At 41.6% G+C, this 24,529-nt stretch overlaps 1 protein-coding gene and 1 long non-coding RNA gene across 7 annotated transcripts in view; one reads left to right on the top strand and one right to left on the bottom strand.

Annotated features, from left to right (window-relative positions):
* The window catches only part of GALNTL6 (polypeptide N-acetylgalactosaminyltransferase-like 6), a 1,214,871-nt gene that overhangs the window by 1,117,458 nt on the left and 72,884 nt on the right, over positions 1-24,529 (top strand). For all 6 annotated transcript variants that reach the window (XM_021072439.1, XM_021072442.1, XM_021072445.1 and 3 more), the window contains one exon: positions 9,167-9,274. In XM_021072439.1, coding sequence (XP_020928098.1) covers positions 9,167-9,274 — 108 coding nt within the window. The remainder of the gene's footprint in view (positions 1-9,166; positions 9,275-24,529) is intronic.
* Positions 11,897-24,529, bottom strand: part of LOC110256616 — a 49,574-nt gene continuing 36,941 nt past the window's right edge. Inside the window, exons 2-3 of the long non-coding RNA XR_002338375.1 lie at positions 13,680-13,860; positions 11,897-12,711 (exon numbers count right to left, since the gene is read on the bottom strand). This is a non-coding gene — a long non-coding RNA (uncharacterized LOC110256616). The remainder of the gene's footprint in view (positions 12,712-13,679; positions 13,861-24,529) is intronic.

Here is a 24,529-nt window from a genome sequence, read left to right as displayed (position 1 = left end):
TCAAATAAACAAAAAAAAGTGATATATCTGTTTTTATGGTCCAGTCCCTGCCCCCAATCACCATTTTTAAGACTGCTTCAGGATACTGAAAAGTGGACACCACATCTTAAACGTAGGAGTCCCCATTGTGGCTCAGCTGGTTAAGAACCTGACATACTCTCCGTAAGGACGAGGGTTTGATCCCTGGCCTTGCTCAGTGGGTTATGGATATGGTGTGGCTGAAAGCTGCAGCATAGGTGGCAGATGTGGCTCAGATCTGGTGTTGCTCTGGCTATGGCATAGCCTCTGGGTGAAGCTCTGATTCAACCCCTAGCCTGGGAACTTCCATATGCCCACAAGTGCAGCTGTTTAAAAAAAAAAAAAAAAAAAAAAAAAAGTGCTCTTCTGAACAATGCAGCCTCTGAAGCCCTGCCATCCTCACCCAGACCTCTTAAAGCTCATTAAATGCAAGATAGTTTGGGCAGTTTTTTATACTGACATAACAGAGCATCTCTTACTTTGAAAAAATCTTCAACAGATGGCTCAAAGACAAGAGCTTTCCCCTTGAGACCAGATACCACCATATCCGCAGGAAAGACTGGATACATTTTTCAGTTTCTGCTTTTTTTTTTTTTTTTTTTTTTTTTTTTTAATATTCTGATCAACAGATAGAAAAGGAGAGTTAGGCAAGGTCAAAAGATGCTGTGCTTTTTTTTCTCCTGATCTCAAAGAACACCCTCCAAACCCAGATTTCTAAGAATAAAGCAAAGCAATGAAGTGCACTTACCTGTCCATGCCTACCCTCTTTGGATCAAGTCGGGCCAAAAGATACAGTTTTTATTACACGCAGCCTAAAAAAGTAGGCCCCTTTTCAATATCTACACCCTAAAGCTTTTTAGGTTAATAACAAATATTTTAATTTCTAGATAGATGGTAAAGAGGTTGATGATCTAGCCTCAAGAAATTTTTCAGACTTAACCACCCAAGTCACACCATATAATTAGAAAGTTATTTTCCAGACCCAGAAATTTACTTATGTATATATAATGGGCTATACGTCTAATGTCAACTCTTTCTATACACTAAACCAGTTATGAATGAAAATAAGCTCAAGAAAGCGTATAACCTTGAAACTTGTGTTTGAATATACTGGAAAGCGCAGCTTTTATGTTTAAGGGCAGCTAAATGGTGGGTTATCATTAAATAACTCATTTATTTGGAATTAACCTTACTTTAGATCAATCAACCAGTATTTCTTTTATTCATTCAACGAATACAGAGCACCAACTAGGTAGCAGGCACTGTCCTAGGTGATTAAGAAACATGGCACAGTAAGACACAAGACCCTTGAGGATGTTAGGGAGGGAGGCAGACAAATAATAAACATATTGAATAAGTGAAGTAGCTACTGAGTTAGGAGGTGGTAAGTACTGTGAGAGCAGAAGCAGAGCAGGGTGATGAGGGCTGAGAGTGTAGGGGGAGAGGGTGTTGGGGCCAGGTGATTTGGAGCTAAGACTTGAAAGAGATGAGGGGTGAGTCATGGGGAGTTTTGGAGAATTCCAGACAGAAGGACCAACCAGCACACAGCCCTGAGGTGGGATGGTGGCTGGTATATTGGTGGAACAGGAAAGAGGCCAGAACTGCCTGTGCAGAGGCAGGAAGGGGCAGAAGAGGAGAGATCAGAGACATAGCAGGCTTTGGAACTGAATGCACTAGACTTTTTTTTTTTTTAATTTAGTTCAATTCAGTACAGTATATTGTGCTTCCTCTTCTACCTGATAATATTCCCTTATGATCCTCCTGACGATCAATTTCTTACTGAAACAAATTTCATATTCCGTGTGACCGCTGTAATTGTCTGATTCCATTCAGTTTAACATCCTCTGTGTCTAAATTTCAGTTTGTGGCTGATACGGAAAAGTAATTAAAAAATAAGGCAAGCATTCAATTATTCAGTCCATTTGGACTACATGATGAAAAAAACGCACTGTGCTCATTCACGGGTAAAATAACATTGCTTTAAAATATTTTCATTGTCAAAAGAAGACAGGTTATTTGTAAATCTAACACATTTCTCCAAGAATGAGATACTTAAATATGACAATGCCATACTTTTTTTAAGATTATCACCACATCATACTACCAGGAAATGTCTTTTAAAAATACAGACCCCCATCTTTCAGAGCAAATATAGAATCTGAGAAATTCCACAACAGTTGTGCTTCCCTGAAGAACCATGTTCCCACACTATTACCTAAACATACTCTCTACTGTGTTAGGATATAAATCCCTCTGCTGAAATAGGCATTGCTATTGGATGACTGGAAGAAATAAAAAGTGCATGGCAATATCCATGGTTTAGAAACAAAGCAACTCTGAAAGCAGGGACAATTGAGTTGGTGTGTTTATGGTGAGAGCAAGATGGCCCTGAAGTTGTAAGAAACAAGACTAAATTGGAAAGGTCGTAGGGTCTACCCAAGTATGATTGAACAAGAGACGATCATACTCAACTACTCAACAAGGATTCATTCAGTACCTAAACACTAAGCAAATCATTATGCACACACAAATAATTCACTTGATTACAGTTGTCATAAACACTGTCTCCCCTTGGAAAAAAAGCGCCCTGTGCTCAATCACACACCCCAGCTCCAACACAGTGAATGACACCTGGCATACAATAAGGGCTCCCTGCAGTATCTGCCAACGTGATTGATGAATTATGTGCAAAGAGAAGTATGAGATGGAAAGAGTATAAAGCAAGAGGCCTAACAAATCTAGGGTCTTAGTTGTGATAGTGTAGCTGAAAACTGGAAAATAAAGAGGAAATAGAGGACAAGAAGGAGGGAGGGGACAATTCCTTTAGACAGAAAGATTTATGTCAGCAAGTAATGAGGAGGGGAACTTGGTGCTTTCTAGAGAATTAAAAATAAACCAGATTGGGGGTTCCCACTGTGGCACACGGTGGGTTAAAGATCTGGTGTTGCTTGAAGCTATGGTGTAGGTCACAACTGTGGCTCAGATATGATCCCTGGCCTGGGAACTTCCATACACCTCAGAGTGGCTAAATAAACAAACAAACAAACCAGATTATGTGGTGGGAGAGACAGTGCAGAGTGATTGATGGATGGTTAAGCCAAGGCCAGATAATGACTTTATGCAGGAGATGCCCCTCTGCCCTAACAGCAACAGAAAACCCCCTAAGGATTGTCAATGGAAGCAAGACATACTCAGATTGATGTTTTTAAATGATCACAGTGGCAATGTGGAGAAACTAAAATAAATTCTAGGATTCTATACACATATATTTTTAACTTTGATGTTAGCACTTTAAAAAGTCCGGACAGAAGTTTTCTGAATTTGACTTAGTGCTAAAGAAAAATTTCTAGAGCTCCCATTGTGGCTCAGCGGAAACGAAACTGACTAGTATCCATGAGGATGCAAGTTCCATCCCTGGCCCCACTCACTGGGTTAAGGATCAGGCATTGCCATGAGCTGTGGTATAGGTCACACATGTGGCTCAGACCCTGCATTGCTGTGGCAGTGGTGTAGGCCAGCAGAAAAGAAGAGAAAAAGAAATTTCTGATATGAAGAGTTTTAAGAATTTGGAGTGAGTTATCAATGGAAGACATAATATTTGATTTATTGGGGGCTTCGGTCAGCAGAATTCTAAGATGCTCTTCTTCTTTGGTTTACTCCCACGATTATGTCACATTACAGGGCAAAAGAGATTTGGCCAATGTCATTTCTAATCAGGTCACTTTAAGCTAGGACTTATCTGGTGGGCCTGACTTAATCACAGGAGCCCCTTTAAAGTTTTCTCCAGCAGGTAGCCCAAGAAGTCAGGAAGATTTAAAGCATAAGAAGAGTTCTACATGAGAGATATTAGCCATGGATAAGATGCAGGGTGTGTGGGACAGGGAGCTTGGAATGGGCTTTGGGAGAACTCTGGGCATCACCAGCAAGAAAATGGTGCCACAGTCTTACAGCCACAAGGAACTGAATTCTGCCAACAGCTAAATGAGCTTGAGAGCAGATTTTTCCCCAGAGGCTCCAGATAAGCCCTCAGCCCAGCCACTGCCTAGACATTAGCCTCGTGAGACCCTAGGCATAGAACCCAGCTGAGCCCACACAGAGCAACGACCCACAGAACCATGAGTTCATAAACATGAGTTTTGTGCCACTAAGGTTGTGCTAATTTTTACACACTGAGAGAACGATCTTTAAAAATTGTACTAGGATGAGCTTCTGAAGAGGATGAGTTAGAATTTCATTTTTGTGTCTCTATCAGGTTATTCTGTCCTAGCATAGACAGGAAGGCAATGATGATTGATTTAACTTTTTCTATTGTGGCCATTTTCAGCCTGGCAAACTCTCATAAGAAAGTATTTAGGAGTTCCCATAATGGCTTAGTGGTTAACAAACCCAACTAGGAACCGTGAGGCTGAGGGTTCAATCCCTGGCCTCGCTCAGTGGGTTAAGGATCCAGTGTTGCCATGAGCTGTGGTGTAGGTCATAGACGCAGCTCAGATCCCACGATGCTGTGGCTGTGGCCGGCAGCTACAGCTGCGATTAGACCCCTAGCCTGGGACCATCCATATGCCACGGGAGCAGCCCTAGAAAAGGCAAAAAGACAAAAAAAGAAAAAGAAAAAAGAAAGAAAAGTATTTAGTCCACTTCTGTCTGCTTCCTAAGTATTCTATAAGATCATCTGAACCAAAACAGATTAAGGCCAGAGAATGTGATGCTTTGCCCCAGAGCATGACCCCACATCATGGCCATCTTTGTCACCATCCCCAAGTCCTGAGGAGAGACTGGCCACCGCACCAAACCATGGGAGCAGCCTGGCCACCTTTTCATGAAAAATAAATGCCTCTGCCAAGAGATCACTCTCTTCTAGCTGCAGACGGCAGGAAGGCTTCTTTGCCTTGACATATGCTTACCTTTGGCCAAGAAGAACAAACATTTGATCACACACAGGACCACAGGACTCCCTAACATCCTCTCTCTGCCTTCCTGTTTCCCACCCCTTCATCTATTGTCTAATTTCTTTCAACTTTTATCTCTTTAAAATGTACAAATAATCAAAGGAAATAATCTCACAAGTATTTACGGTATTTGATTAAATTTTTAGGTCTTTTTTTTTTTTTTTTTGGTCTTTTTAGGGCTGCACCCATGACATATGGGAGTTCCCAGGCTAGCGGTCCAATCAGAGCTGTAGCTGCTGGCCTACACCACAGCCACAACACTGCGGGATCTGAGCCACATCTGCAACCTACACCACAGCTCAGGACAATGCCAGATCCTTAACCCACTGAGCAAGATCAGGGATCGTACCCACATCCTCATGGATGCTAGTCGGGTTTGCTAACTGCTGAGCCACAAAGGGAACTCCTGATTAAATTTTTGATGAATTGTTTTGCTAAAATGTTTCACTAAAATGAAAACTATATAAAGAATTCACTGTATTTGATTAAAAATATCAGAAGAGGGAGTTCTCATTGTGATGCAGTGGAAACGAATCCGACTAGGAACAATGAGGTCACAAGTTCAATCCCTAGCCTCACTCAGTGGGTTAACGATCCATCTTTGCTGTGAGCTGTGGTGTGAGTCGCAGACTCAGCTAGAATCTGGCATTGCTGTGGCTGTGGTGTAGGCTGGCAGCTACAGCTCCAATTAGACCTCTAGCCTGGGAACCTCCACATGCTGTGGACACGGCCCTAAAAAGACAAAGATTAAAAAAAAAAATCAGAAGCGGTGTTCCTGCTATGGTGCAAGGGGATCAGAGGCATCTTGGAGGCTCTGGAGACACAGATTTGATCCCTGGCCCAGCACAGCGGGTTAAGGCTCCAGCATTGTTGCTGCTGCAGCATAGGTTGCAAATGCAGCTCTGATGGATCCCTGCTCCAGAGCTCCATATGCCACAGGGTGGCCAAAAAAGAAAAAAAAAAAGAAAAAAAAAAAGGTAAAAATGTCAGAAGAGACTGAAAACAAAACTGCTGACTAAATATGTGGGCACTGAGTTAGACTGCTAAGACTCATCTCCCTGTTCCAGAATTGACCACTTGTGTGGCTTTTGGCAAGTGAGCCTCTAGACTGCTTTTTTCCCCACTTATAACACTGCGGAAATAGTAAAGTCATTGAGTTGTGGGCATTAACTAAAAAAGAGCACAGTACACATTTATAAATGCTAACTCATTTTTAGAATGACCTAAAATATCAACTAGGTCAGCTCTCCATCCAAAGTCATACGCTTGTCTCCAAAATGACAGCTACTATAGATTTCAATGTACCTAGTGATCTGGAAGCCCATTTCATCTTTAACAACGTGTTTCTTCCACTGAGCTGAAATCTGTCCCTGTACAGCTCTATCTTACTCATCCTAGTTCAAGCTCCTTGCAATTCTACAGGACACCACCACCAAATGTTCTTTAGATACTTGAAAAATGAGTCTCTAAATTTTTTATCAAGTTCTTCCAGCTGTTTTTCCTAAGACACAGTTTGCTTCCCTTCCCCACGTTGGTAATTCTCCTTAGAAGGGAACATAAAGCCTTCGCCCAGAAATCAGCATAAGACTTCAGGCAAGAGTTTTTGTTGTGGTTCAGTGGGTTAAGAACCCAACATAATGTCCTTGAGGATATGGGTTCAATCCCTGGCTTCACTTGGATCTGGCATTGCTGTGGCTGTGGTATAGGCCTGCAGCTCCCTTTCAACCCCTGGCCTGGGAATTTCCATATGCTACAGGTGTGGCTGCAAAAAAATGTTTTAAAAAAATAGAAAGACTTTGGGTAGACAGAACAAGACTTTTACTCCCTAAACTCTATGGAAGAGTTGATTTCTATAGGTCTATGAACAGGTACTTATATTTCCCCTTTTAATGTGTAATCACCTATTTCAGGATCTTTCTTTAGAATGTTCACTGCCCCTCTCAGCTTTATATGATCTATGCAGACTTCTGCTATCTTGATCCAAAACCAAGTTGAAATTGATACCATGAGGAGTCCTGAACTCATTTAGGGCAACTACGTATTGTTTTAATAATTCGACTGCCTTCCCCTTGAGGCTCCATTCCTTTATCACTGTATGTTCACCAGTCTCACTCCAGGGGCCATTCCTCATGGTGAAAGAAGTTGGAAGCAAATATAAGTTAAGACAAAAATATTCTTCTTCTCTCTTTCGATATTTCACATTAAAAGAAACCATGTATCAGTAGCAGTTGAGGTTCTTCAAGGAAACAGAACCAATAGGGTACATATTGGTTAGAGAAAGATTTAAGGAAATCAGCTCATGGATGGAGGAGTCTTGGTGAGCCCTGCATCTTCAAGGTCAGCAGCCTGAAGATACAGGGAGGAGTTGAATTTTAAGTCCAAAGGCGGGCAGTCTGCAAGCAGAGTTCCGTCTTGCTTAGAAAAGGTCAATCTTTGTTCTACTGGGGCCTTTAACTGATGAGACAAGGTCCACACACAATGTGGAGACAAACTGTTTTACCCAAAGTCCACTAGTTTAAATGTTAATCTCATCCAAAAAAGCACCCTCCTGGAAACATTCAGAATAATATTTGACCAAATATGTGGACACTGTGGTGCAGCCAAGTTGACACATAAACCTATCCATTACAGCATCTAACTCTTGTTTTCATGCAATAAAAATAGCCTAAAAATCTAGCATATATGAAGCCTGCACATAAGATTTAATAACTAGACCTTTTGCAGTAAGTCGCCTGTTATATAAAACCATGATTAAGAATGTGTCTGCCTGGGAGTTCCCTTCATGGCTCAGTGGTTAACCAATCCAACCAGGAACGATGAGGTTGCAGGTTCGATCCCTGGCCTTGCTCAGTGGGTTAAGGATCTGGCGTTGCCGTGAGCTGTGGTGTAGGTTGCAGATGCGGCTCAGATCCCGCATTGCTGTGGCTCTGGTGTAGGCCGGCGGCTACGGCTCCAATTCGACCCCTGGCTTGGGAACCTCCTTATGCCGCAGGAGCAGCCCAAGAAATGGCAAAAAGAAAAAAAAAAAAAAAAAAAAAAGAATGTGTCTGCCTGAGCCGGTAGCCCCAGTAAAATATAATCAGTTAGTTTTTGTTACTACATTTAAGTACAGCATCTTAACAGATACCCTGAGTTTAATATTTCTTGAGTCCACATCACTAACTAATTATTTTCTGCACTTAAGAAGAGACTGGGGATGGGGAGAAGTTAGAAAGCAACTCTAGTTTTTAAGGTGAACTCTACTGAAAATTTCAGAATCTAGATGGAACTTAAATTATGGATATACCTATGTTCCTTAATCCATTCACCTATTTCAAAAATTTCAGCTTTCATATTTAAAAAATTGTAATTGACACTTAAATGCCAATATTATTTCTTCAAATGATTTCACAAGATTGTCAAAACAAATATCTATATAAATAAGACATCTAAGTTTTAAATGCTAGTTTAATGCAATAGCTGTTATAAAATTCTACTAGAATAAATAAAATGTCAAGATAATGTCTACGGAAGTTAGATTTACTGAACTAATATTTTGGTTCTATACTTTTACGAATCTGGGATTTATTTGGGGGGGGGGTGATTGTTTGTTTGTTTGTTTGTTTTGGCTGTGCCTGCAGCATGCAGAAATTCCCAGTCCAGGGATTGAACCTGAGCCATAGAAATGACAATGCCAGATCCTTAACCGCTAGGCCACCAGGGAAACCTTAATCTGGATGGTTTGGTTTTGGTTTTGGTTTGTTTTTTGGTTTTGTTTTTGTTTTTTTGTCTTTTTAGGGCCACTCCCAAGGCATATGGAAGTTCCCAGGCTAGGGGTCAAATCGGAGCTGTAGTCACGACCACTGCAACGCCAGATCCAAGCCAGATTTCTGACCTACCCCACAGCTCACAGCAATGCCAGATCTTTAACCCACTGAGCAAGGCCAGAGATCAAAACTGCGTCCTCATGGATGCTAGTCAGATTCGTTTCCACTGAGCCACGACAGGAACTCCCTGGGTTTGGTTTTTTTTTGGTTTTTTTGTTTGTTTGTTTGTTTTAATGTGGGGTTTTTTCCTTGGTTAGCCATTGAAAATAAATAGGAATTGTGTTTAAAGAGATTTTAAGATTTTGTATGAATCTTACTGGTAATTCAGTTTTTTTGTATGAAATGTACTGTTCTCTTTTGTTACATGTTACACTGTTCATCTCCCCTCTTTAGGTTTGGATGTGTGGAGGAGAGATGTTTGATGTCCCGTGTTCCAGAGTCGGTCACATCTACAGGAAGTATGTCCCTTATAAAGTTCCATCTGGGACCAGCCTGGCAAGAGTGAGTACCTAGGGACTAGGCTTGACATGACTCTCTGTGGGCAGAATAAGAAGCCTCACTCGTGGACTAAATTACGGCACCATCTGGCAGAAACCCCACCAACATACAAATCTACCATTTGGTCATTCCGTTTGGCAGGCTTTTAATGTAGGAAGTACCTGTGTTCCTCACAGTTTTATTTCTTTTCCTTAAGGAAGTACTAACGATTATGCTAATTCTTTCTGTTTTTGTTTTTGTTTGCTTTTTAGCGCTGCACCCCCAGCATATGGAGGTTCCCAGGCTGTGGGTGGAATCAGAGCTACAGCTGTCGGCCTACACCACAGCCACAGCAATGCTGGATCTGAGCCATTTCTGTGACCTATACCACAGTTCACCGCAACGCCAGATCCTTAACCTACTGAGCAAGGCCAGGGGACGAACCCACAACCTCATGGTTCCTAGTCAAATTCGTTTCTGCTGCGCCGTGATGGGAACTCCTGATCATGCTAATTCTTACTACAAATTGTTTCAATGCACTTTCACATACATTATATTTATATTTAAATATATATTTATAAAATATTTAGATATAATTATATTTATATAATATTTGCATATCATTAAACTTCTATAGATTTAATCTTTATACCTTCTGAGGTTAATATTCTTATCTGTATTTTGTTAGTATTTTGTGAGTATTCTTATCTGTATTTTGTAGATAAAACTTGAGACTTAGCAAGGTGGCTTGTTCACACACATGAGCGGCAAATAGCAAAAGAGGACTTTAATCCTGGTGTCCAGAATGAACCTCCCCCCCAGCACACACAGGGTGTGTAACAGAATGAGTCAGATGGAGAAAGGGGTAAACAGGAGATGGGGTGAGGTGTTTGCTCAAACTCTGCCTTCTTCGCATTTGTAACTAAGACTCTGCCTAAAATTTTACCCCATCCTCAAAATTTCAAAATTGGCCAAGTCCAAGATTTTTTTTTTTCCAGATATTGTGTGGAGTAAAACTTTTTTCTTAGCTCAAATGCAAGGGAGCTTCTCTACCTTCCGGAATGTTGGGGAGAACACGGTCACAACACCTTCTGGAAACAACACTGACCATCCCTGTTTTCCACCTTCCTTTCTTCCTGGCTCAGTTAGTCTTACACACCACAAACTGCACCTGTCCTGCTACGAGGCCAAGTCCAAAAAAAGGGTGTTTTACCACCTCCCTTTGCATGGTGTTCCTCTAAGAATAGAAGAAATTATTCACGTTGGTCCTTTTATTAGTAAGACTGCAGCATAGAATTGAGTCTTTTCTATAAAGTTCAATAAGCTCACACCACAGCTTTTTTAAAATAAACTAGTTCATCAGGATTCACCAGAGTATCAAGCCCACAAAGGCTGAGTATTTCTCCATGTTATTTGCTGCTATTCTCCCAGCACCTGAAACAAGGGTTGGCGTCACTCACAAAGATTTGTTGAAAGAATTCATTAATCAGGAAAAACTACAACAAGAAAATGCTGTAGGTCCAAGGCCTTACTAAAACGGAAACATTTTAATGAAGTAGAATAAAATTCTCATTTGCAGAGTCTTTGCAGGGAAGGACAATTTTTCCTTATTCCCTTTCTGAGATTATTTGTCAATGATGTCCATGTACTTGGGTTCACCCATAGTCTCTTTTATAGCAGTTTGAGTCAATAGTAATGAAGTTACATTACTCACACCTTGAAGGTAGGTGGGTCTGTTATTCCACCCTCCTCAAAAGATTAATCAGGCATTAATAGCGTACTCCATTAAGGAGTTCCCACTGTGGGGCAGTGGGTTAAGGATCCAGCATTGCCATGGCTGCAGGTGTAGGTCACAACTGTGGCTCGGATTTGATCCCTGGCCTAGGAACTTCCATATGCTGCAGGTGAGGCTGAAAAAGAAAAAAAAAAATAATAATAACATACTCCATTAAGTCATCATAGAAATATACTATTTAAAGAAAAGAAATGAATCACAAAATCATGAAGTGATTAAAGATCTGCATTTGGAAAGTATACAAATGGGCTTATTTGCAGAACAGAAACAGACTCACAGACTTTGAAAAACTTATGGTTACCTAAGGGAATGTGTCAGGGTGGGAGGGAGGGACTGGGGGCTTAGGACTGGCATATGCACACTGTGGTATGTGGAACGATTGACCAACGGCGACCTGCTGTATAGCACAGAGAACTCTACCCAATGTTCTGTGATCGTCGACACAGGAAAAGAATCTGAGAGAGAATGGATGTGTTTACGTGTATGACTGGGTCACTTTGTTGTACAGCAGAAATTAATCACAACTTTGAAATTAACTACACCTAAATAAAACTTAAAAAATAAATAGGCATTCCCATCGTGCAGCAGTGGAAACAAATCCAACAAGGAACCATGAGGTGCGGGTTCAATCCCTGGCCTTGCTCACTGGGTTAAGGATCTGGCATTGCCCTGAGCTGTGGTGTAGGTCACAGATGCAGCTCAGATCTAGCATTGCTGTGGCTGTGGTGTAGGCCGGTGGCTACAGCTCTGATTTGACCCCTAGCCTGGGAACCTCCAGATGCCATGGGTGCAGCCCTAGAAAAGGCAAAAAGACTAAATAAATAATATATTTTAAAAATAAACATCTGTGTTTGGGGGTAAGGAAATATGATTTAATTTAATCCTAAGACTTTGACTAAAGTACAAATAAAGTAAGTGACTAAAGCAAAATATGTTTGAATCTGAAAACTCCTTCAGGAAAACAAGAGCTCAGGAAAAACTAAATGACTGAACAGTGTTGAGTAGCCCTGTGACTATTATCATAGTATCAGTTTAAAATATCCTGAAGATAATGATGTTCTGCCATTTATCCATTTCACTCACTCACAGGTTCTTCGCTTATGCCCCAAACTGAATCATTTGTTCGTAAGATCAGTGGTGTCTATCCTTGGTTTGCAGACAGAAGTAGAGCAAGGGGGATGGGGACGATTGTGCTGGTCCGACAAGGTTAATCTTCAGAAAATAAAAGTGTTCATATATTTTCAAGAAAGAAATTAAGTACTTTTTCAAGGACTGTCAGCTACAGGGAAACTGGCTGGCACATAAACTTTCCAGCAAACAGTGTGTATTTATTCAAATGAAGAAAGTCCATAATTCTGGATTTTAATCTTTTCCACTTAAATTTTACTCAAGGGCTCATTTTTTAATTTTTTTTCTCAACTGCTAGAGCAATCAGAAAATCATAAATATGGAAGCTCAGCTGTCACTCTAGGAAATATTTTGTGAGTTTTTTAAGTAAAAAAAAGCATATTGAAATGAAAAAAAATTCTGGTATTTGGTGGGAGAATCTCAACTAGCTGCCACACTCTGCGTTATTACTAAATCATCCAAAATTAAGAGAGACTTTTAAAGATGCTCAAATACAGGGACATATCCACATGATGGGGAGTTCGTCCTTCCAGCCACACTGCAAAGAGAGGCAAAGATCAAGAAAACTCCAAAGGCGTATTCTCTTATCACAAAGCTTGTTTAATTCCTCAAAACTATGCACCCCTTGGGACTGCAAATTGGTGCAGCCACTGTGAAAATAGTGTGGAGATTTCTCAAAATAACTAAAAATAGAGCTACTATATGGTCCGGCAATTCACTCCTGGGTATATATTTGGGGGGAAAAAAATCACTAATTGAAAAAGATACATGCACCACAATGTTCAGGGCAACATTATTTACAATTGCCATGGTATGGAAGCAACCTAAGTGTCCATCAACAGATGAATGGACCAAGAAGATGTGGTACATATATACAATGGAATATTCATCATAAAAAAAGAATGACATTTTGCCATTTGCAGCAATATGAATGGACTTGGAGAGCATTATGCTTAGTGAAATCAGTCAGGCAGAGAAATACAAATACTGTATGTTGTCACTTATATATGGACTCTTAAAAACAACAGCGAACTAGTGACTATAACAAAAAAGAAGCAGACTGACAGATATAGAGAAGTTAGTGGTTACCAGCGAGGAGAGATGGAAGCGGGGGAGGGAGGAGATTTTTTTTTTAAAGGGTTATCAGGGGATAACATGAAGTCATGTGTAACTTTCGAAAATTATAAAGTGCTACAGAATTTAAAGAATCTTTCATTCAATTAAAAAAAAATATGCTTATCTTCCAACCTACCAGTTGTATTCCCAGGCATTTAGTTAAGAGTCATAAAAACACGTATCCACAAAAGAAAAAAGTGCTCCCTTAATTTATGAACCTATGTAAATAGAAGGCTCCAGCAAATCTCTTTCTCTCTCTTTCTCTCCCTCTTTCTCTCTCTCTCTCTCTCTCTCTCTCACTCACTCACACACACACACACACGAATAGCCTGCAGCCCAGTGTGTATTATAGATATAAATTCAAATAATGATTCAGTACCTACTATTTACCTAGCAGTACAGGCTGGCTGGAAGACAGGAGATATCCACGTGTGAAACCATTAGAGGAGCATTCAAGACAAGAGACAGTTGTGCAGCTGTGTTGTAAAGATGTCCGTCCGTAGGTAGTGGGAAGAAGGCGGATGGGTAGCTTAGCTGCTGAGTTCAAAGAGGACCTTCAAGGATACTTCACCTAAATGAACATGAATCACAGAATCCTGGTTCCCAAACTCAGGACCAGTGACCCGTTCCTGGCCCAGTTTTCACCCCACCTCAGTGAACTGAGAAAAATAAGAATCACCAAGCTAAATCAAGTCCACTTAATAACAGCTTTTTATGCAGCAACTTTAGGCTTTTTTTCTTTTTATAAAAGACAACAGGATGGTAGATTTTTATTAATGCCCTTATTTGGCAAAAATAAAAATTAGCCTCCCTATATCAGTTCCCACAAAATGCAGAAACTGGGACACTGCATTCAGCTTTATCTGGGAATCAGAGTAGTCACTCGTCTTGGAGAAAACCAGATGTTTTACCAAGTCCGCTCGGGGTCCAAGGTCAGTACCCTGGGCAAAGCTGTGGTATCTTTTCACCAGGAACAAACAGCCAGTCCCTGAGGGAAAGGCTGCTCACCCGTGCCGCTGTAGGGGAACCAGAAAGTCCCCGGGCTGAAGTGATAGGTGTCCCCTCCCTGGGATGGCACCAACTCTCCTTCACCCAAAAGAGTGAACAACCCTCCAGCACCTGACTCAGGGATGCCCCGAACAGCCAGGTGGCTGAGTGGTAGGTTGGGGAGGAGTCCCTCACTGGAGACCCTTCACTGCAATAGGCTGTGACATGAGTCTCACATTCTGCCGAAGGGATTTTGGGCACCTCAGACTCCCCTGTGAATGCCGGTGTGTTTGGGGACAGTAACGCCATTGGACCTGAGACAGGTGACAGGACAGAGATGCAGAACAGCCACCCCACAGCTAAACACGTCAGCTGAAGCTGCACAACGTAGTCCCCTTGGAGCGGGTGACTGGTTCCTTTCATAGGAGGGCCCCTCACAGCACAGGGTAGCCTTATAGACGTGGTGGGGGGACAACAGTCCTGGAGGCTAGCTCGGCTGCATAGCACATGAAGTGGGATGCCCAGATTAGGGGGGTGTATCCTTCCATGTTTGCCACTGACAAAGGATAATTCCTTTTTAAACTTCATCTCGCACTTTATGGCAACCATTGTCTAAATTTCAGGATAGGAGCTATAAAACCAAGGTTATATCCCCATAATAATCGATTGCACGAGATGGCCTATAGCCCTCACATTGGAAGGAATAGAGGTCAAAGGTCCAACAAGCAGAGCTGGGACTGAGTCTGTCCTAGGCTTACCTCTGACATGCTTGGCAGGAAGACTGGAAACAAACAGGAGCCCCTGGCCATCCCGGGGCAGAGAATGGGGGCAGGGAGGGAGGGTGGTTCCAGCAGGAGCAGAGGGCCAGCCAGGAGGGAGCAGGCACAGAGGGTGACACAGGGTTGCATTTGGCCCTCTGCAGTTAAACAGGGACCACCCAGTGGAGATGGTGGAGACCAAAGTGTATATCTTTTCCTTCCAGACTGCAGGGGGCACTCAGGGTTTAGGACAGAAAGTGCCAGAGTGAAAACAGAAGGGGTAAAGTGGAAAGATCCACCAACAGGCAAATATTAAAGGAGAGAAAGGAGTTCCCAGTTGTGGCTCAGCAGGTTACGAAACTGACATTTTGTCCATGAGGATGCAGGTTCAATCCCTGGCTCAGTGGGTGAAGGATCCAGCATTGCCATGGGCTGCAGGAGCAGGGTAGGTCACAGTCGCAGGCCTGGATCCCATGCGGCTGTGGCTAGGCTCGCAGCTGCAGCTCCAATTGGACCCCTGGCCTGGGAACTTCCCTATGCTGTGGGTGTGGCCCTAAAAAGAAAAAAAAAAAAAAAATGAGAGAAAGAGTAAAGAAACTAACATTTTGAATGCAAGAAGCATCTGTAAAGAAAACTCCTAAGGCTTTTTTTATTGATTGGCCGCACTAGGCAACGAGAGAGAGGTCAGACGTGGCTGCAGGGTTTTCAAAATGGCATCTGAGAGAGGACAGCACTCGGACAGATACAGGGACAGGAAGAAGGGCCTGGGAGGATGCGGAGGTTGATTCTAGGTGAGCTGGGTGGTAATGACACCTGCACACATGCTCAGGAAACCCAGATGTGGGTGATGTGCACAGCACCCCATCCTGAATTCTGACCAGATTTTCTTTACCGATAATTTTCATTTTTGAAAAAAAAAATATTTATCACACCAGGCACAGTGCTAGGCCCTGGAAATATAAGTGATGAACAAGAAAAGCACAGACCTTAACTTCTTACAACTAGCGGTCCTGTGACAGTCAATCCACACAGTCAGTCCCACAGTCTATCCAAACGTCATGAGCTGAGAAGGGTTAAATAAAAACCCTCCCTCTATGAAATGAGGTCTGTATCTTCCATTTTGCTTATTTATAAATCATTGTATAGCAATTATGGTGTTGTGGTTGGGATTATGATTTAATAGAAAAGGAAGTACTTTCCTAGCTAACAGGTATCATCATTTAATATATATATATTATATGTCCTCTATTCACAGATTATATTCAAAGATCCTATAGGCTACACTGTGATCCGTGTGCACGTTACAAATGTTTTCACTTTACACATTTACTTAGGGTTTCTTAGCAGAATTCAGGGACCTTCAAAGATTTCCTACAGCTATCAGACTTTGCAGGCAGGAAGGTTAAAGAGGTCTGAGGGGGTGACAGCTGTTTTACCTGTCAACTGTGAAATGACTCCCTAACAGATTTCCTAGCCTGCCTCTTTCCCAGTGGTCACATCCCTGGTGACATCTAGCCCTGCGACCCCACAGCGTATCTGAGATTCTTGGAGTTGGTGGAGGCTTGGGGAAGGTGGGAGAAAGAGGAGGGGGCTTCAAAGTCAAAGCCACACCAGCCCAAGTCCATTAACGAGGACTTCCTCACTGTGCCCCGTGCAGCAACCCCTGCCTGGAGGAGCTGAAACAGGAAAATTCGTATCCATGCCTCTCACCTCGTTTACCTTAGAAAAATGCATCTGTGGAAGAAAAGTAGGAACAAGACCAAAATGACTAGGTTGATATTGGAAAATAAAATCTCCAGGAAGGCAATAAAGGATGGTGATGAATGGGTAATCTACTCTCCCACAAATTGACCTTTCTCCCCTGATGACTGTAAATCAGTTTACTCTCATAAAGCTGCCCAGCAAGTAAGAGCTAGACCAGCAAAGCCATGGCACCGAGAGCAGCCAGGCCCCTCCCCAAGTGCTCCAAAAGCTGCAGAATTCAGGTGCTTCACTGGAAGCTGTCACTGAATTCAGGGACACTGTGGCTTATCATGGGCTTTCCCCAAGAGAAGAAAATTCTGAATTCTTCCCAAAAAACAAGACTTCATAGGTGGCTAGGACTTCTGTGCAGAGGCAATTCCTCTCAAAGCAATAACTACTTCTAATTTATCCTGACAGTATAACCAAAAGAGCAAGAAGGCCATCTGATACTTGCGGCAAGAACTAAAGATGACTCAATACCACCATCACGCCTTTCCCCTCCTGGCCATACTTTAAAATATAATATCTTCTATTTAGATGAAATTTATAAAATTTCTTTATTTTTATTGAGGTAAAACTGATTTATAACATTATAAGTTTCATGTGTACAACATTATATTTCTACTCCTGTATCCCCAACAAAATACTCACCACCAAAAATTTAATTTCCATCTGTCACCATACAGTTGGCCCCTTTACCCATTTCATCTGCTGTCCCAACATCTTCCCCTCTTTAACCAATATTCTGTTCTATGTGTTCTCTGTGTCTATGTGTTTGGTTTGGTTTGGTCAAGTCTGTTCATTTATTGGGGGGGGTATTTATTTTTTTATTCCACATGAGTGAAATCAGATAGTATTTGTCTTTCTCTACCTGACTTATTTCACTTAGCATAATACCTTCAAGGCCCAACAGTTTTATAGTGGGCAAGCTTTCATCTTTTTATGGCCAAGTAATATTCCATTGTATATACCATATCTTTTTTATCCATTCATATGTTGACAGGCATTTAGGTCATTTCCAACCTAAATGCCCATCAACAGATGAATGGATATAAAGGATAAGGTATATACACACACACACACACACAATGGAATGTTGTATATTATATTTCTTGGGTATTGTAAATAATGCTGCAGTGTACATAAGGGTGCATATATCTTTTTGAGTTAGTGTTTTCATATTCTTCAGCTAAATACCCAGAATGGGATACCTGGATCACATGGTAGTTCTAGTTGGATTTTTTTTCATCTTTTTGCCTTTTCTAGGCATACGTACGTTCCCAGCTAGGGGTCCAATAGGAGCTGTTGCTGCCGGCCGATGCCAGAGCCATAGCAATGCGGGATCCGAGCCACATCTGTGACCTACACCATAGCTCACAGCAACGCCAGATCCTTAACCCACTGAGCTAGGCCAGGGATCAAACCCGAAAACTCATGGTTCCTAGTCAGATTCGTTAACCACTGAGCCACGATGCCAACTCCTCTAGTTGAAATTTTTTGAGGAATCTCCATGTTGACCTTTTTTATTTAAGAGAGTCAAGGATCTTCCATGAATAATATTTCATCATTTTTTCATGATAGCATCCCTAAATATCACTCATAACTTTATTATGTGACAATAATGATTCAATAAATCATTAAGATGTGATGAGTCCATCACAAGTTATGACAATGTCATCTATAGCCACCAAGAAGGCTCCAGCCAGAGAAATTCTTCAGTAAACATTTATCAAGTGCCTACCAGGTGCCAAGCAGAAATGCATAAAACTTGTATCCTAAGCCAAGAACACTGGGGCTTTTAATTAAAGCAAGCCTTCTCTTTGTAACAGAATGTCACCTCACCTAAGGACATTCCTCACCAGAAATAAGTTTCTGCTTCTACAACACTCATACTGTCTCTTTTGTGATGTCTCTTTTTAAACACTTGTTTTTGCATGTGAGGAAAATAAGGGGTAGTAAAACTGTTCCATCTGCCAAGGAACTGAGGAGAGGAGATGGAAAAACACGGAACACAAATGTATTCCCACCGCCTGTCCCTTACCTGCTCCCTTAATTCCTATCCCAGTGGTATCAGAATTTTTTTTAGGTATCTGTCTTTTGTCTGTTCATTTAACGATTAACAATAGAATCACGCTAAAAGAGAAAGTACACTTAGTAAATTGCTGATGGGTACAGTCTCCCAACATGTGAAAATTTCACTGAACAAATTATGGAAGGTAAAGACAATATTATTTCAAAACTCAGCAATTTCCCACCAAACTTCTCAAAACTAACCAAAAAACCTCCACAAATGCTATCTCTTCTCAATATTATTTTGCTCAATGTAATCTTTTTTTTTTTTTTTTTTTTGGTCTTTTTGTCTTGTTAGGGCTGCGCCTGTGGCATATGGAAGTTCCCAGACTAGGAGTCTAATCGGAGCTGTAGCCTCCAGCCTACACCACAGCCACAGCAACACCAGATCTGAGCGGCTTCTGTGACCTACACCACAGCTCCCGGAAACACCAGATCTTTAACCCACTGAGCAAGACCAGGGATCGAACTCACAACCTCATGGTTCTTAGTCAGATTCATTTTCTGCTGTGCCACAATGGGAACTCCTCAATGTAATCATTTCAAATATTCCTCAGTGGTTTCCCAAGTTTCAACTCAGCTCTAACTTGTGGGTCAGTTATCTACTGTTTCCTAATGTGCAAACACAGCCTGTCACTGGGAAAGCACTTCTCAAGCTTTGGGGACAATATTCAGTATTTCCTGGTCTATCTAGTGAGGACCAACAATTCACATCAGTATTTTATTAAGCCTATTGGAAGATTTTTTTAGAGTAAATATAATCTTTAATAGGGATTCTTGATATTTACATAATTGGCTGCCATAGTTAATCACACTTTTCCCTTGTCATTAATGATGAATATTACTCAACCATAAAAAAAGAACAAAATAATGCCATTTGCAGCAACATAGATGCACCTGGAGATTCTCATACTAAATAAAGTCAGTCAGAAAAAGAAAGATACCATATGATATCACTTATATGTGGAATCTAAAATATGGCACAAATGAACCTATCTACAGAACAGAAACAGACTCACAGACATAGAGAAGAGCCTTATGGTTGCCAAGGGGGAGGGGAAAGGGATGGACATGGAGTTGGGGTTAGTAGATGCAAACTCTTACATCTAGAACAGATAAGCAATCCCAGTCTCTTGGGACAGACCAAGACGGAAGATAATATAAGAAAGGGAATGTATACATATATGCATGACTGGGTCACTTTGCTGTATAGCAGAAATTGGCACAGCATTGTAATCAACTATAATTTTTTCATTTAAAAAGAAAAAGAAATTATATTGGGAATGATTTTTACTTTCCAGTGGTAACTTGTCCAGACTGCTTTTGGTTTCTCTTTCCCCTACCTAGAGCACCTTGGTACTCTTTGTGTGTGTGTGTGTGTGTGTGTGTGTGTGTGTGTGTGTGTGTGTGTGTGTGTCTTTTTGCCATTTCTTGGCCCGCTCCCACGGCATATGGAGGTTCCCAGGCTAGGGGGTGAATCGGAGCTATAGCTGCCGGCCTACACCAGAGCCACAGCAACGCGGGATCTGAACTGCATCTGCAACCTACACCACAGCTCACGGCAAAGCCAGATCGTCAACCCACTGAGCAAGGGCAGGGATCAAACCCGCAACCTCATGGTTCCTAGTCGGATTCATTAACCACTGCACCACGACGGGAACTCTGATACTCTTGTTACTTAGCATTCATATAACTTTCTTTTTTCAAAGCGCTTGAGAAACAAACTACACCATGAACCCTATGGGCTTAGGGGATTTATAACTGTATTTTTATCGTTATCCCCACCAGAACTAAACATTTTCCTGCATTCTCCACTCCACTGGAGCCTCAGAAGGGAGAAAGCTAAGTCCAAATAGGTCGCTGTTACACTGTTGAAATTTAAGCAAATTAAAATGTTTCACATGCTATAATCTCCATAACCAAAAATCTAACTCTTGCAAAAGGGAGCAGTGTGGGCTGCTTTCTGCCTCTGCCTTTCGGGACCTCACTCAGACCGTTGAAGCCACACAAGTCCTGCCTTGGAGGGGCTCATCAGTAGAATTAATTTCTCACCCCAAGATATGTAAATGCAGAATGATATGCCCCTGGAGGCCTCTGCTGTGTCAGTTCCATTCTAATCATCCTTGTTTCCAATAGCCTATTAGTTCATGGCAAGAATTTCATTTCCAGCTGCAGTTCCAGCCCAAGCATATCTCCTTTCTGATGTCATCTGAGATGGAGAAAACAGTTTCACCTGCTCTTATGTCAACTAAGAAATTGTCACAAACCCCATGGGCAGTTTTGTGATGTCTGGACGTTCTTGGTGGTCGAATTTTGAACACAGTTTATAAAAATTAAATTTCACAGATTACCTGAACTGTAAAAAGATGTAATTTCCAACCCAAGAACACTGTGTGAGCTATTAAAAACCTAGGGATTTTTTTTTTTTTGCCTTTTTTGGAAGTATAGAAAATAAAACAGCATCTTCTAATAAATGGAAGAAAATTTTAGCACCATTTAGTTCAACCACAGTTTGTTCACTTGTTTATTGTAGATATTCTTATGAGGGAACAAAACACTCATTACTCTCCCAGGCTGATGGTTAGGAAAATAAATAAATATAATAGTATTGGTAATCATCACCCACAAATATGATCACACGGCCATTTTTCTCAAGTTGTGACATCCTGAGACACCACTGACTTGTTTCAGAATGACTGCCCGTCCAATTATGCCCCAGATGTCTCTAGACACCCCCAAAGAGCTTCCTCCACATGCTGATATACCTGTTTGTCAGATGTAGAGGAGTCAGTACTCAAATTATTCTTTGAGTGTTGGGTGGAATTCACCAATGAAGCCATTGGTCTTTGACTTTCATTTTGGGGGAGATTTCTGATAACTGATTCAATCTCCTTACTAGTAATTTGTCTGTTCAGATTTTCTATTTCATCATGATTCAATCTTGGTAGATTGTACATTCCTAGAAATGTATCCCTTTATTCTTGGTTGTCCAATTTGTTGGTCTATAATGCTCAGAGGAATCTCTTATGATCTTCTGTATTTCTGGGTTGGCCATAAACACACAAATGGATAAAGTGTGGTCTATCCATATGTGGTCCATGAAATGCAGTAAAAAGGAGTTCGTGCCATTATGTGGGTGAACCCCAAAATAACTACGCTTAGTGATAGAAGCCAAAGGAAAAGAGTACCTATTTCATGATTATTTTAAAGTCTAGAAAAGGCAAATTAAATTATAGCAACAAAAAGTAGACCAGTGTACAACACCAAGAGTGAACCCATAATGCCAACTGCGGACTTTGCGTGATTGGGAGGTGTCAATGAAACACATGAACCGCTCTTGTGGGGATGCTGACGGGGGGGAGACTTGCACATATGTGGGGGTGGGGGATGTGGGAAGTCTCTGTCCCCACCCCTCAACTTTGCTGTGAACCTAAAACTGCCCTAAAGACATAAGGTCTTAATTTTAAAAAAACCAAAAATTTAAATAGATCAGTAGTTGCCTGGGGATGGTAGAAGTGCCTAAGAAAGAGGATGAGGAGAGAGATTTCAAAGAGGCATACAGAAACCTTTAGAGGTTGTTCATGGATATGTTCATTGTCTTGATCGTAGTGATGGTTTCAGTAATACTTACACATGGCAAAAGGCACCAAATTGTACACTTTAAATATGAGTAGTTTGGAGTCCCCGTCATGGCTCAGTGGTAACAAACCCAACTAGTATCCATGAGGACGCAGGTTTGCTCCCTGGCCTCACTCAGTGGGTTAAGGATCTGTCGTTGCCATGAGCTATGGTGTAGGTCACAGACATCGCTGAGATCTGGTGTTGCTGTGGCTGAAGCTCCAATTCGACCCCTAGACTGGAAACTTCCATAGGCTGCAGGTACAGCCCTAAAAAGACCAAAATAAATAAATAAATAAATATTTTTATTGCATATTAATTATTCTCAATCCTACCATTTCTAAATTAGGTTTATGTGCATTTTTAATAAGATGTAGTTAAATCATCTGGGGAGGTTTGTTTATATCCAAAGGTTACCTTAAATGCTATTAGAAATGCTACCATAAATATCCAAAATATTCAGCCAAAAAAATGTAATAGAGATATAATTCAATTATTTGAAAAAAGCCAAGAGTAGATCACCACTTTCCAACAGGTGGCACAGCCTTGGGGAAGGAGAGGCAATGCCTGTCAGAGAAGTGTCTTTGTAGGACTGGACTGGCCATTCTCTCCTTATGCTGAAGACATCCCACTGACTTCAAAGAAGGCTTTAGAGCAGAGAAAAATAGCACTGGACTGAATAATTGCAGTGAATTGAGGCTGTCTTACAGAGACCCTCTTGTGAGCTGTAGCCACGATGACATTATCACAGCGTCAATGGAAAGAGGGCTATTGAAGTGCTCTTAAGCTTCAAAGAGGAGAAAAGAAACACATTTCTATCCAAGCTGCATTCTTACTTACAGTCATGGGATAGCAGTGTGATACCTTGCTGGGGGAGTGACTGTGACAAATAAGAAACTGTCTCTGGTGATACAGGGTTAGCAAGTTTCTAACAGCAGTTTCTGGGAAAAACCACCAAAAAAAAAAAAGCTAGCTGAAGAAATAGAAATCTATTACTAAACCCACTGTCATACAATAGCTTAATACTGACCCAAGTACTGGGAGTGCGCTGGGACAGAAACAAGCAAGGAAAGTGAGTTGGCCTGGGTACCTCACATGCTTGGGACAGCCTCCTGGCCAGAGAAACAATCGACCCCCAGATAATATGCTCAAGGGCTGAGTAGGTCTTGTATGTTCAGGATAATAGAGCCTTAGGGTCTATAATGTTGCTGGCAAAAACATCACAATAATAATTAGCGGATAGACTCATGCAGTGTGGTGAACCAGCAGGTGTAATGGAAACATCTACGTTCCTCATATTTCACAATAAAGATGATCTCTCAGAGCTAAAATCTGTTCCTTAAGAACTGAGAACTGAGGTAGGAACAGGATGCAGTGTTCCTGGCAAAATATCAATTCGAAGACCTGATGAGTATTAGAATCGGGGAGAGATTTAGTGCTGGAGAGGGCACTGAAAACAAGACTCGAATTCTAAAGACCTGTGATATCGGGCGGAATGAGTTGAGTTAATCAATGCCTGGACCACACAGAGAAGGGAGAGATTAAGACCAGTGTTGAGTTGAACAGGGAGACATGATGTTACACAAGGAACCACAGAGGTAACATAGATAGAGGAGACTGTCAATGTCCTTGGCACAGCAGCGGCTCAGAATAACAATTTTGATTTCATTTGCCATTCAAGAAGTATGGAGGTCTGCAGCTTTTAAAAACAGAAACAGAAAAATCCTTCATTTGCTTTCTCCACCAAAACTTATATTCCTCGGCACGGGTAAGCTCTATTTCCCTAACTGCTACGAGATTCCCCTGCTGGGTCCGACCCCCACAGGTCAAAGCCTTTTGGACTCACCTTGAAAGGGGCTGGGCCCTCTCCCCCAAGCCCTCTTGTCCACATGACACTCAGAGCCAGGACAGAACCCAGCCCAGACGTGCAGAGACAGATGCCATCAACTACTTCTTTTCAGACTGAGGTTAACAAACAGTGAGCCCTAAATTGTCCCTTCCAGCCTCGAGGTGCCTTCACCCCCAGCTACCAATTATCAGATAATGGTGGTTATCTCAAGTCAG

This window comes from Sus scrofa, chromosome 14 (assembly GCF_000003025.6).
Source record: "Sus scrofa isolate TJ Tabasco breed Duroc chromosome 14, Sscrofa11.1, whole genome shotgun sequence".
In the NCBI taxonomy this organism is placed as follows: Eukaryota; Metazoa; Chordata; class Mammalia; order Artiodactyla; family Suidae; genus Sus; species Sus scrofa.
This window is presented reverse-complemented; position numbering and strand designations above follow the sequence as displayed.